Source organism: Passer montanus, unplaced genomic scaffold (assembly GCF_014805655.1).
Source record: "Passer montanus isolate IOZ18808 unplaced genomic scaffold, ASM1480565v1 scaffold21, whole genome shotgun sequence".
NCBI lineage: Eukaryota > Metazoa > Chordata > Aves > Passeriformes > Passeridae > Passer > Passer montanus.
The window spans coordinates 11,652,798-11,665,538 of NW_024366703.1; the positions used below are offsets into that span (position 1 = coordinate 11,652,798).

Here is a 12,741-nt window from a genome sequence, read left to right on the forward strand (position 1 = left end):
CAGAGCAAAACCAGATCTAATCTGAATTCCTCTCCTAACCTCTCAGTTTCTGTGCAAGGAGTTGTGTTCCACCCTCCCCTGCCCAGGTGGCTGTGGCTCCCGCCTGCACTGGGAGCTGCACATGCAGACAGGGAAGATCCATTTCCCCCTAACAGCAATTTCCACTCATTAAAGCTCTCCCCAGCCCTGTTCCCTGAAGGACACTCTGATTCCTTGCTGCCAAAGCTCACTGACACTCAGATGCTCACAGTGAGGAGGTGCTTGACTGCTGCATCCAAGGGAGGTTGACTCCAGTGCTAAGCAGCTGGGAGAAGGTAATTCCCAGCACAGGTCTGGGAGAGGACAGGTGCCCTTCTCAGCTAAAATCTAAGACTATTTTTTTTCTAATTCCCTCATTTAACTTCCCAATTGCCCAGTCAGAAAGCTGGGCTGCACCAAGCTCAAGAGAAATGCCTTGGGGACACCTGGCTGCTGCTTCCCCAGTGGTGCCTTCATTCCACCTCCTGCCCACTGTGAAATCCAGAGCTAAAGGGAGGTTCCTGCTCTGGCCACTGCTCCCAGGCACTCCAGCTCCAGCCATCTGCGTGGGCAGAGCCCTGTGGGGCTGGAGCAGCTCCCAGCAGGCAATCACACTGCATCCAAGAGTTTGTCAGCTGCATCCCATCCTACCCCTTGTTTTCCCAGCTCCTCCAGCTGAGCCACACAGGTCCCTGGGCAAAAGTCCTGGGGCCTCACCCTGCATCCTCCTTCCTGGGAAAAGAACAGATCCTCCTTTGTAGCTGATGGATGCACCACCCCATCCTCCTCCATGCCTCCTCCTCCTCCCCATGCATGCTCCCTGCCCTCCTTTCCCTTCACATCCTGAAATCCCAGCTAACAGCAATTCCCACATTGCACCAACTACCAAACAGCAACACTCAGGGGCTCGAGGATGACCTGTGTCTAGGACAGCTGGGCTGGCTCCTGGCACAGAGACAACATCCCACTGAGAGCTGATGGTGTTTAGCTGACTTAGAGCTGCCCTACAGAAAAACCTGCAGAGCCAGCAACTCCTCCTCACAGTCCTGTGGGCTGCACAACCAGAACAACAGCAGCACCCTGTGCACAGACAACACCAGGTGCTCCAGCTGTGAGCAAACCTCTGGCACTGGCCAAACTGAGAAAGGCTCTGGCAGCAAGGGAGGGAGGTCCTGGTACAGCCCAGGGAGCTCCCCACCACCCTGCAGCTGAGGGATTCCTGGCTTTTCTAAGATCATGTCAGCAGCCCAGGCACAGCTGATTTACAGTCCAGGAGAGATTTCCAAAGCAACAGCTGAGAGTCATCACCACCTCTGTTTCTTTGAAAACCTCTCTTCTCCTTCCTTGAGCCTGGAGTGCCATGCAATGGGTGTGGGTCTCCCTGGCAGGGGGCACAGCCCAGTTTGCAGATCCATGGGGAGCTCCCACAGCTGCCTGCCCCACCTGTGCACAAGCCTTGGGAACCACAGGGGTTCCTGAGTGCCCAACCAGCCCAGGCCACCATCCAGCTGCACCAACCACATACTGGCCCACAGTCTTTATAAACATGAAACATGCAGCTGGAAATGCCTAGTTCAATGTTTTGTTATTATTTTTAAAATAGAGCTCACCAGGACTCTTTGCCTCACTAACATACACAGGCAGAGGTGCTTTCACCCAGCCATGCTGCACAGGACCTGACAACAGCAAAGCCTCGAGGGGTTCAGAGCCCCAGGCTGAGGCAGTGAAAAGCAAAGGCTGTGAGATACTTACCTTTGGAGGGGGGAGGTCTGGCAGGCTCTTCTGAGGGGGTGACAAATGCAGTCCTGAGTCTCCATTGGTCAGGGAGTTCTTCCGATCCAGCACTGCAAGGCAGAAACAATTTCACAGATGACATGTGGCCTCTCCCAGCAGAGCACTTGCTACCCTGGGCTGTGCTGGAGCAGCAGGATGCTATTTCAGTGGGGAGCAGAGTGACAATTACAGGCAGGGCTACCATGTCATTTCAGGCCATAGCCAGGAACGTGGCACCGGGAGACCCAGCAAAAGAGCTGACCTCTGGTTTTAGGGCATGTTTTTCCCTCTGGAGGGAAAATTGTGAAGGCCAGACCCACTGCTGAGACTTTAAAGGGTAAAGGGAGAAGCAGCAGCATGGGCAGACACCACTCAGTGTCTGGAAGCTCATGGCAGCTTAGTCCTTGCTAGCTCTGATCTCTGCAGACAGGTCAGTACTGCTCCTCTGCTACCTTTCCCAAAAAATGGGGGCAGCACCACACCCTGCTCCCAGGGCAAACTGCAAAGGTGGCTGCTCAGCTAAGTGCACAGTGGCTTATCACAGCCAGCCCTGATCAGCTGTGTGATCACTGCTCAAGGGAGGGCTGCTCTTGAAGCAGCCCAGGCCAAACATGTGGCACGTGTGCTCCAGGTGATCCCTGTCTGCTTCTGGAAAGTCACATTTTCCAAGCAGCTGGATGCAGAGTGATTTAGTATCTGGAGGGTACATTGAAGGCTCAGAAAACTTAAGTTCAATCCCCCTTCTCCTACCACAGAACTCCTGGGTGGCCTCAGTGAGTGCCCAAAACCCATGGCCTCTGAGATAGTGCAGTGATGGATTTACCCCTTCCTTCTCCAGCTACTCACACCAGCACCACAAATCACAGACTGTTTCCCTGCTGAGGCAGGAGGGAGGGAATATTTTTCCCTAGACAAGCATTAACATTTTGCAGGTGTCCTCTGATAAAGATGCCTCTCTAAAACCTGCAGTTTGAAGAGGACTTAGAAGAAGGGAGGAAAAAGAAAAACCATCCAAAACCCTGCTGAAATTCACATCTGTACCAACTGTTACTTATCTGTCCTTTCTGTTCCTTGTAAAAGTGAATGTCACCTGGCATTTGGGCTAAGAGGATCCCAGTGGCCACACCAGGAGCCCTTCACATCAGTCCCATCTCCCAAAGTCCTGCCCCTTTGTGCTGTCTCCCAGAAGGAGATGGCATTTGGCTCACTGAAGAGCCCTGTGGATTTGCAGAGACCTGCTGCATCTCTCAGGTAAATGAGATCCAGTAAATGATGGTGCCTTCATAACCCAGCGCAGGGAATTCAATTACTGGGCCACAGGAAGGCATCTCAAAAGCTGTGTCTGTTCTGCTTAAATCCTTACCACTGGAATTTCAAGTAGAAAAAAGGAGCAGGGAAATACATTTTTGTGCAGAAATAGCATATTTTAAAGTTTGGAGGGTTGACTTTTGCAGCTGAGGGACTTTGGAAAGCATTTCACCCTGTGCTGCTGGAGCACAGCTGATGTGGGGAAGAAGCTCTGCAGTGCATATTTTAAAGTTTAGAGGGGTGACTTTTGCAGCTCATGGACTTTGGAAAGCATTTCACCCTGGAAAGCATTTCACCCTGGAGCACAGCTGATGTGGGGAAGAAGCTCTGCAGAGCAAGAGAGGTCCTGTCAGCTCAGACACAGAAGTGTGGTCCCCAATCCCATTACAGGCATGGAATTGCAGCAGATAAAAGGGACAGAGGGAGTTGTATGATCACTGCAAGATCAATATCACACCAGTGGACACTTGGGCCCCCTCCATCCACTCAACCTGAAGTGCAGGCGCCTCTCCATCCAGTCATAGGGGCAGGATCAGGGCTCTACACCCAGCTGCAGCTGTGGCTAAGACCCCACACATGTCTCACTGACTTCAGCATTTCCAAATAACTCAGAAGTTTTACTTGGAATAGGGAAGTTGTTGAAAACAGAAAGAGAGAAGTGCCAGGTCCTGCAGGGAGTGCCTGAGTGTGCAGGGTCATAGCCTTGATAGGGAAAAGTCTGAAACAAAAGAAGCACCTCTAAAAATAAATTGTCTGAAATATTCCCTGTGTTTGAGTATGGTCAAGCTTGGCTTTATCCACCCAAATGAGAACCTATATAAAGAGATGTTTCTGTTGCTGCTCAGCTGCTGGGAGGCTGTGTGATCCTGTTATAGAGCATTACAGCATCACCCAGAGGGCCCTGTCTGGAGGTCACACTGGGGCTGCACGTGTAATCTGGGAGGACATCCTGTCTTCAGAGACATTTGAAGTTAGCCCAAGTTTGGCTGCAGGTAGTTTAAAGAACAAATCAAACCAAATAAACAAAAAAAAACCAACAAAAACAAAACAACAAAACACCACCACAGAGAAATAAAACCAAAACAAACAACTGTGGAAGTGGAGCAATCCCAACTATTGCAGGACCAGCACATCAGCAGCAGGCTGCACTGATGAGTCCTTGTCTCATCCCTCTGCATTGGAAACTCTGGGGTATGATCAGCCCCTGACTAGGTGTGCCTTTAAAAATGTGTGTCACTAATACTCTCACTCCATGCAATTATCAGCAACCTCTTTCACGGTGAACTTCAAAGAGGAAGAACTTTTTGAGACAATTATGTTCTTTGCCGTGTTACAAATTCCAAACCTGGGAAAACTAAATTGGAAATGAGTATTTCACCTAGGTTTGACTTCTCAGCCTGTACTCTGCAGAGCTCTCACACCCCCGGGAGATGAAGGAGCTCTGCCCCTGCAGATGGTGAGGGCTGAGCCCTGGAACTCGCCTCGCAAGGCTGTGACTGCACAGACCCTCTGGGCCAGGGCAGAGCAACACAGCAAACAAGAAATGCACTTTCAAGGTCCCAAAGATGCAAAAAGTGGCTTGTTTTGTGGCCAAAGAAAGCATGAAGGCTTCCTTGAATATTTCAGGCACTGGAGCTTCAAGCCTTAGAAGGCAACATTTTTCTCCCAAAATAAAGACCTCCAAAGTGCTACTTCCAGGAATAACCTCGCAGTGTTGGCAAGCACCACTATTTCCAAGGGAATGTTATGAAAATGGCCCTTCCACAACCAGCAGCTGCTTCAGCCCTCAGAGCTGCCAGAGCAAGGCTCTAACCTTGTGTGCCTTCATCATCCCCTGAGACACGATGAAACCATTAATCTCCAGCTCCCTACCTTTGTCTTGTTTCTCTTGGTCACCCTGCTGTTTATGGACTGTCACTTTGTTCATGTAAATATACTCCTCATCACCACCTGCAAACAAAGGGAAAAGTGAACTCTTTACCCACAAGCTGCTGTCACACTGCTAAGTTTTTCCACAAAGGCAGATGTAAAAAGTGTCTCTGCTGAGCACATTTGGAGAGAGCATGTTGGTTGAGGCAATGTGCAGGAAAAACCCCAAGCAATAATAAAAAGCAGAAAAATTAAGTGCTTTATGGTCAGGAAATTCCGTAAGTTAAAATTTCTACTTAAACATTAACTCGGCCAAACAGTACATCCTGTGTATCTTACAAAGTGGATTAAATAAACTTAAGGTTTAATAAGGAAAACAGAAAGGATCAGGAATCTTGGGAATCCTTTGCTTATAAAGCTGGACACATAACTATAGTAATTTTACATAAACAATTAGAGGTCACTGCAAAAATAAACTCAGTTTCATTTTCTCCTTCTAATTTTCCTGTCTCCCACTCCCACCAGCAGCCAGGAAAATGTTGCTTCAAGACCCAGCAGCAATTCCCATGACAGCCCACAACCCCATCCTTGGTTTTCCTCATCTGTACCACTGGACTTGGTGTAGACTTTCAGAAGGTCAGAGAGGAAGCTCTTCTTCACCACAGCAGTGCTGCTCAAGTTCTCCTTGTCCAGTATCCTCAGAAAATCTTCAAGTTCTGTGAGCAGCTGCTCGAGAGCTACAACAGAAACAGAGAACAACTGTTGGCAGAGCAGCTGGCTGGTGTGTCAAAAGAGGACATATGTTAATTCAATGATTTCCAAAATACTTTGCTTTTTCTGCCCAGGAATAGTTCATATTTAATTTTCCAGCTTGAACCCTGCCTCTAGCTTTGGAAAGGAACTGGGTCTCAAACCAAAAAATCTCCAACTTCCCTTAGTCTGTTCACAGATCAGTGAAATCCCATGTAAATACCTCTTCTTCTTCCATTAGGACTTCTTGCTCAAGCAAAGACAACCTGAAGAGATTTTGAGCATTAGGGCTGAGATTACACAAAAGCAGATTGCAAGGTCTTGATACATGCACCTTGAGTCCTGCAAAACGTCATTCAAACCTCATTTGGCTTGGGACTACCAAAAATCCTGCTTTTTTCTTCCTCTTTCTAAGCCTCCTCCTGATCTGGGAGAGATGGGGCCCTGGCAGGCTGGTGTAGCAGGAGGTGTCCTTGCCCATGGTAAGGAAGCTGGAACTAGATGATCTCTAAGGTCCCCTCCAGCACAAACCACTCAACAATTTTATGTTTCATTCCACTATTATTTCTCTGTCTGTTGTTTTGAAAATGTCTATGTGTGTATTCCAAAAAGAAAAGAAAAAATCCCCACCCCCTCACATACATAAATCACATCCAGGAACTTCTCAAGCCACCTTGCCTAGGCAGTGACCACAGACCCACGGTATCACATGAAACTGAAGACACAAGGCTCAGCAGCATCTCCCAGAGGCTCAGGAAGCCCTGCTGTACCCAAGACATCCCTGCACACCCAAAGCAAGCAGCTGGGACACGGCTCTGCCCAGCTGAGCCAGGCTAATGGGTTTGTTTTCCTTCTGGGGAGGTGCTGCACAGCCCTGCCACCAACAAATCACCGCTCTGACAGGGCTCACGCTGAAGCAACACACTCTTAATTGCTTGCTTTTGTTCACACCAGAGTTTATCGTGGGCTAATTAGCAGCAGGGGCAGGAGGAGGAAATAACAGAGTATTATGTGCAGAGAGGAAGCACTGTGCAAGAATGACAGTGTGTGGGGAAACGTGCCAAGCCCAGCTGGGACTGTTCCTCCCCTCTCCAAGGCTCCCTGGTGCTGAGGAGCTGCAGGGATGGGCAGTGAAGCTTGGCTTTGCCACCAGCACCCTGCAAGCCAGGCAGTGACTCCTGAGCACCCCACCAGGGAGCTTAGGGATAACTGAGAGGGGCAATGCTCCCTTCCCTGCACTTACAGCATTCCCACACTGCTGATCCCATGTGAGTGACAGCTCACACCCATGAACCACGAAAGTGTTAGCACTTTGGGTTCATAATACAAAGCACCTGAGCAATTCTAGTTAAAGGGCTACCACATTTAAGATCACAAAGAACACTTTTTCAAAGGCAAGAGAAAGCCATCACCTTCCTACTCACCTATCTTTAGCCACCAGGCAACCTTCCTGGGGTAAATGCATGTTAGAAGATTGCTAAATGAATTACACTGTAAAGGTTTATGTTGCTAGCCATTAATTGAAAAAAAAAAAACAACTTGCTACTGCTCTCAAACTGAATTAATCTTCACCAGACTGACTGTAAAACAGCCTAATGACTCCAGATCAATCAACAGCAGCTCCAGAGGAATCAACCAACTTGTAGTTATTCACACTTCATTCTATACCCTCTGCACATTATTTTCCACACATTATCCTCCACCCTCTACAATTAATTCCCTTCTGGTCTGATTTAGGACCAGGAGGGAATGGAAAACAGCTGCATCATGCTGTATTAACTCAAAGGTCTTTGCTAGCTTCTGTTTCGCCCAGAGAAACAAGCTGTGAGGAAGCAGGTAGCATTTGCTGATAACACTACTGGATGCCAATAAGAAATGAATGGTGTCAAACCTACTCACAACTGGCTTCTCTAAAGCCTCAGAGCCCCTCCTTCTTCCAAGTTTAAGGAAACTCCCCATGGTAAATCATGGCCTTGCTATACTCATCCGCTTCAGTGGCCCACTTCAGAAAATTCAAATTGAGGTCAGGTCCAGCTGCACAGGACATCCATGTGTCAGGGATGATACCAGAAACAACAGCACCAAGGACACCTAACCTCAATCTGAAGCTTCAGAAGCAGCTACCCATGTGGATGTCACAAGAGTGGGTTTGCAGGGAAGGGGGTACAATTCCCATTCCCTCCTCCACCCCCAGCCTGCAGAAAATGACTTTATTCTTCTCCCAGGCATGCACAGCTAGCACACACACAGGGCTGAGCCCTTATGAATAGCAGAGCCCATACAGTAGGTTACATTTTCCAGCCCACCAAAGCTGAACTCAGGCTTCCAGTGACTCAAAGCAGCTCATTTAGGATGTGATCCTGGGGCCACAGAGGTCAGTGGAAAGACTCTGTCAGACCTCAATGGATTCAGACTTCAGGGCCTCAAGAGAGGTTAATTTTGTTCTTCAGCAAGAAGCAGTATATAATCCATCTGCTTCTATGCAAGTATCTCTCTGACCTCAGCTGGACATTCCCAATCCAAACCTGATACCTGCAAAAAAAACCCCCCAAAAACTCCACTGACCATTCAATCTCTCCTATCAGAGGGAGAACAAGCTGGTACTTATCAGAGACTGATGAGTGTGACAAGTAAAATAAATTAATACGAAGAGGGCCTGTAAGATTCTCTGTGCAAGACACTATCACAGAAGGTCCCAGCAGTAAAAACAATTGAGAACCTTTGTACATGAAACCATTTCAGGATTCTGAGTGCTGGAAGTCACTGCTTGATCTCAGCTAAAAACCTATCGTGCTGTGCTGGTGATGTATGGATGCACCACGCTCATGGTAAAACCAGGCTGGTGGCTTTTCAAAGCAGCCTGAAACAAATGGTTCTCCCTCCAAGCTGCATGGTTTTGCTCTCCTTATCTTAGTTTAGTTTAGAAATGAGAGCACATAAAGAGATGGTTCCTGCTCTGCAGGGCAATAGTGACAAATCCAAGGAACGTATTTGCAAAACTGTATGGCAGTGAGCAGCATTATGAGAGACCAGAAGCAGACAGAAGTCTAAGTCATAAGGCAGAGAAATTCTCAGATGCTTTTCTGAAACTTTTTTTCCACTGCTGTATTGCTCTTCTCAAAGTCTCATAGCACTTCTTTGTGACTTAAGTAATATTTCTGGCACCACCTCAAACAAAGAGCTTCACAGATCTTACAAAAATTCAGACCCCTTCACAGAAAACAGGGATTACCTCTAAGGTTTTGATTGCCAGAAAAAAATTACAAGGCTTGGCCGAGGTAACTGTGAATACCTGCACTGAATCCAGTCCCCTCAAGCACCAGGATATGACCTGCTCCAGTTCCCTACAAAGCATGGCCACAGACCTGGGGTACCATCAGAAATCACAGCACAGCTCATGCCATGCTCTTCTCCATGGCAACAGACATCAGTAACTGGATAAAACCTGTAGGAATTTCTCAACACATGATGGAGAGGCACAGGAGCATCACAGCCAATGGGAAGCTTGAGTGATTTGTATCTGCAGTGAGTGGATGATCATTACTGGAAGGATGGTACTTTGAAATACATAGAAATATCACATCTTTACTGATGTAACAAGGACTTTCAGGGTGGGGGTTACAGTCAGAATTACCAGCTTCTTCTTCTTGCATGCACTTAACTGGGTGATGAGATATGTTCTTCCTCCTTTTGCTCCAGGACAATGCATCCCATTTTACTGGGTTTACCCCAACTCCTGGGCTGCCCCTGACCACCACAGGCTCTCTCAGTTTGAAGGCTGCAACTCCGGTCGCAGCAATAAGCAAAGATGCTTTGAACACGACTGATCTGTTCCAACAGCAATTCAGTGGCAGCAGGACAGCACTGAAAAGGGCTTCTTTTGGCAGGAGTCTGTGCCTTTCTTTGCAGGCTGAAAGTCTCTTGCATTGCAGCAGTGTCTATCCTAGCTCATGAGAAGCTACGCCAAAAATGAAACAGCTTGCAAAGCCCTCATTGAGGAAGCACATTCCTTGCAAAAGAGCTGCCAATTTTGCCTGACACCAAGGTCACTGAAAGGTAAATGACCATTAAACTAGATTATAAAAGCCATTCCTACCAATAACCACTGATCTCTGTCATTGTGCTACAATAACAACCTAAGTCTACATCTAATTACTTCATGTCTTGGCCTTATGAGGAAATGGGAAGACAGGCTCTGAATGAACTTTCATTCAAGTGTTTCAGTAACCACTGGGCAGGATTGTATTAGACCTTTTAATCTAAATTCAATTACTTATTTTATCAAGGTAGAGGGGCCCCAGCCACCGGACAAAGATCTGTAATGAGATATATACTAAAAGACAAATTCTTTCCTCTGCTGAGATGAGAGGTGAAAGATAAGGAGTATCATTTGCTAACAGGAAACTAACGCACTGGGAGATAAAGTGATTGGTCCAAGGATATGGGCATATTCTTCAGCAGATCAGGAATATAAACCAGCTTTCCCACATCCCAGACTGGGGATTGTGTTTCCAACCCCCCATCCATAGATCCCAAACTGCTGAGAGATATTCCACCCTCCTGCCCAAAGCATAGTCTGGGTTTGGTACTTTTGGCTTCACCCTTCCCTCCTAGAGGAGCTGGGCTAAGCTGCTGACAAACAACTCCATTCAGGCACCAATACCTGCAGCCTGTGCCATGCCAAGCTTCCTGCTCCAAAAATCTTGGAAACTCCAGGGACAGCAGAACTGGTAACAGCATTGTGAACCAAGAAAAAGCCAGCTCTAGGAGCAGAAGGGTTCCTGAGGAGTATCCTGAGATATCTGCCCACACCCAGCCTCCCCACACTGCCTCCACCATGCACCACATCCCATGGCAACCTTTCAGCTCCCACTTCCCACTGCCCAGCCCTGGCTGGCAGCACTGGGATTCCCCAGGGGCTGCTTTGGCAGACAGCAGTTCCTTTCTAGCCCTGCTCTCTTTTTTCCTTTGCTGCATAAAATGAATAGGGCAGCTGAGCAGCGTGCAGGGAGGACAGGCAGGCACAGAGGCAGCATTCAGGCTGCTGAATAGCAAGTGCTGTCAGAAGAGCAGGAGGACCCAGCCCAGGCCTCCCTGGCCAATTTGGAGTCTTACAGTAACAGTTGGGCTTTGCAAGAGGGAAAAGTCACCCACGGTTACAGCTAGAGAAGGCCATTCTCCCCAGCTGTGAGGAAAGGCAGATGTGTGGATGGTGACAGCTGTAACAGCTGGATGACCCCTGCACTGGGCCACCTTCCAGAAGAGCAAAGCAGATCCTTCCTCAGACAAGCCAACCCTCCTCACGGGCTGTGCAGAGGAGCACTGAAGAAAAGGGAACAGCAGTGCTTTGGCTCCTCTGCAGTGGATGCAGCTCCTCTGCCCTGCCCCAGGTGCTGCTGGCCCTGGCAATGCAGAGCAGGGATGGCAGATGGTTCATCCAAGTACACTGAGAAGCAGCAACATCTGTTGAATCCCTCTGGAAAGCATCCCCATCCCACTGAGACCCCACCAGCATTCAGCCAGGGTGATGAGCAGAATAAACCAGGTGAGTGCAGACTAAGGCACTCACACTGAGTGAGACTAGGCTTACCACTTCGGTTTTGACCATCAGAAAAAATTATTTTCTTCTCATGCCTGCACCTGTAATGACTGGCTGGCCTTCCATCTTCTTGCTTTTCATGGGAAGAGAATAAAAAGCCCAGCCCACTGTTGTCCAGTTGAAAAGGCTTTTTTTTACCCACAGAAAAAATAATTATGAATATATAAGTAATTGTAGTAAAAAGAAATCTCCCCACAGCAAAATGAGATATTTTTGTGTTTTTCAAAGGAAAACCCACAAAAACCCCCTCTATGCTTCTGGCAAACAATGAACTTTCTCATTGGAGAATCACTGCTAGATTAAACAAAACAAAAGGCAAAATTCATAATCCTGAGACAAGCTAAAATCCCTCAAAATAAGAAAACTGTAAAACTGGAGAACTCCCCTCAGAGTATTCCTAATAAGCCGGACAAGTGTCAGACAGCTATGACCACTGTCACAAAGCTGTCTGATTTTTAGGCACAATGAGTGCTCACAGAGAAGAAAGAAAGAAAAAAATCCCCACCCAGACTAGTCTATTAATGTACCTAAAATCCAGCACCGCTTGGATTCACACTCTCCTTGGGAGCACTAGGCTGGTCTTTGTTGCAAAGTATGATTCATGGAAGGACAGAGGCAAACAATGTGTTTGGCTGGCTGTGGGCTGTGAACTGCACAGATGAACCCAAGCAGCTCTGCGTGGGCTGCTCTGGAAGTTCGAACAAGACTCGTATTGAGAAGTGGCAGCTCTAACCCAGGAACTCTGAACTTTAACAGAACGGCAGCAGAAAATGCACACAAAGCTTTTTTCAGTTAGCTGAGCAAACAACAGACTCCTCTTCCCTCCACTGGAAGGTGGGAAACGGCATCCAAGAAAAATTAAGGAGAAAAAAAAAAGAAGGAAGAGAGAAGAAAAACATGAAAATTACCATGTCACACGGAGATTTTACTGAGAACTCCTGCATTTTAGTGCCATATTGATCTATTATAGCATAGAAGAGTTTGGGTGGGAAGGGACCTTAAAGATCATCTGGTATGCAATGGAGGGTGTATGTTTGACACTTCACAGGCAACATAGCAATGTGCTTCTTTACAAAGGGTCTCAGCCTTTCCATGACAGAGCAACTGGTGAGTCACTGGAGGTCCCCCACTGCCAAACAAATTTGTTGGATGACATCCGAGAGAAGCTGGCACCTCTTTCTTTGGAGCAGATAGACCATATTAGCTGCCCATCAAACTCACAAGGTCCCCAAAGCTGTGCTAGGCTACAAACTGCAGGCCTGTGCTCAGTGATGCTCATAGCCCCAGCAGATGGGAACATACCACAGAGTGCATGGAAGACCATGCTGGGACCTGGGGTGGATCAGACAAGTGCCACAGCCTCGCTGTGCAGGGCACCAGGGCACACACAAGTTGTGTAACAGAACCCAGCCAGGGAAACAGAA

General features: G+C 47.8%; 1 protein-coding gene across 5 annotated transcripts in view; it reads right to left on the minus strand.

Moving 5' to 3' along the window:
* The window catches only part of AFAP1L2 (actin filament associated protein 1 like 2), a 65,107-nt gene that overhangs the window by 19,253 nt on the left and 33,113 nt on the right, over positions 1-12,741 (minus strand). For all 5 annotated transcript variants that reach the window (XM_039709136.1, XM_039709133.1, XM_039709134.1 and 2 more), the window contains exons 2-4: positions 5,577-5,705; positions 4,972-5,049; positions 1,771-1,862 (exon numbers count right to left, since the gene is read on the minus strand). In XM_039709136.1, the coding sequence (XP_039565070.1) occupies positions 1,771-1,862; positions 4,972-5,049; positions 5,577-5,705 (299 nt within the window). The remainder of the gene's footprint in view (positions 1-1,770; positions 1,863-4,971; positions 5,050-5,576; positions 5,706-12,741) is intronic.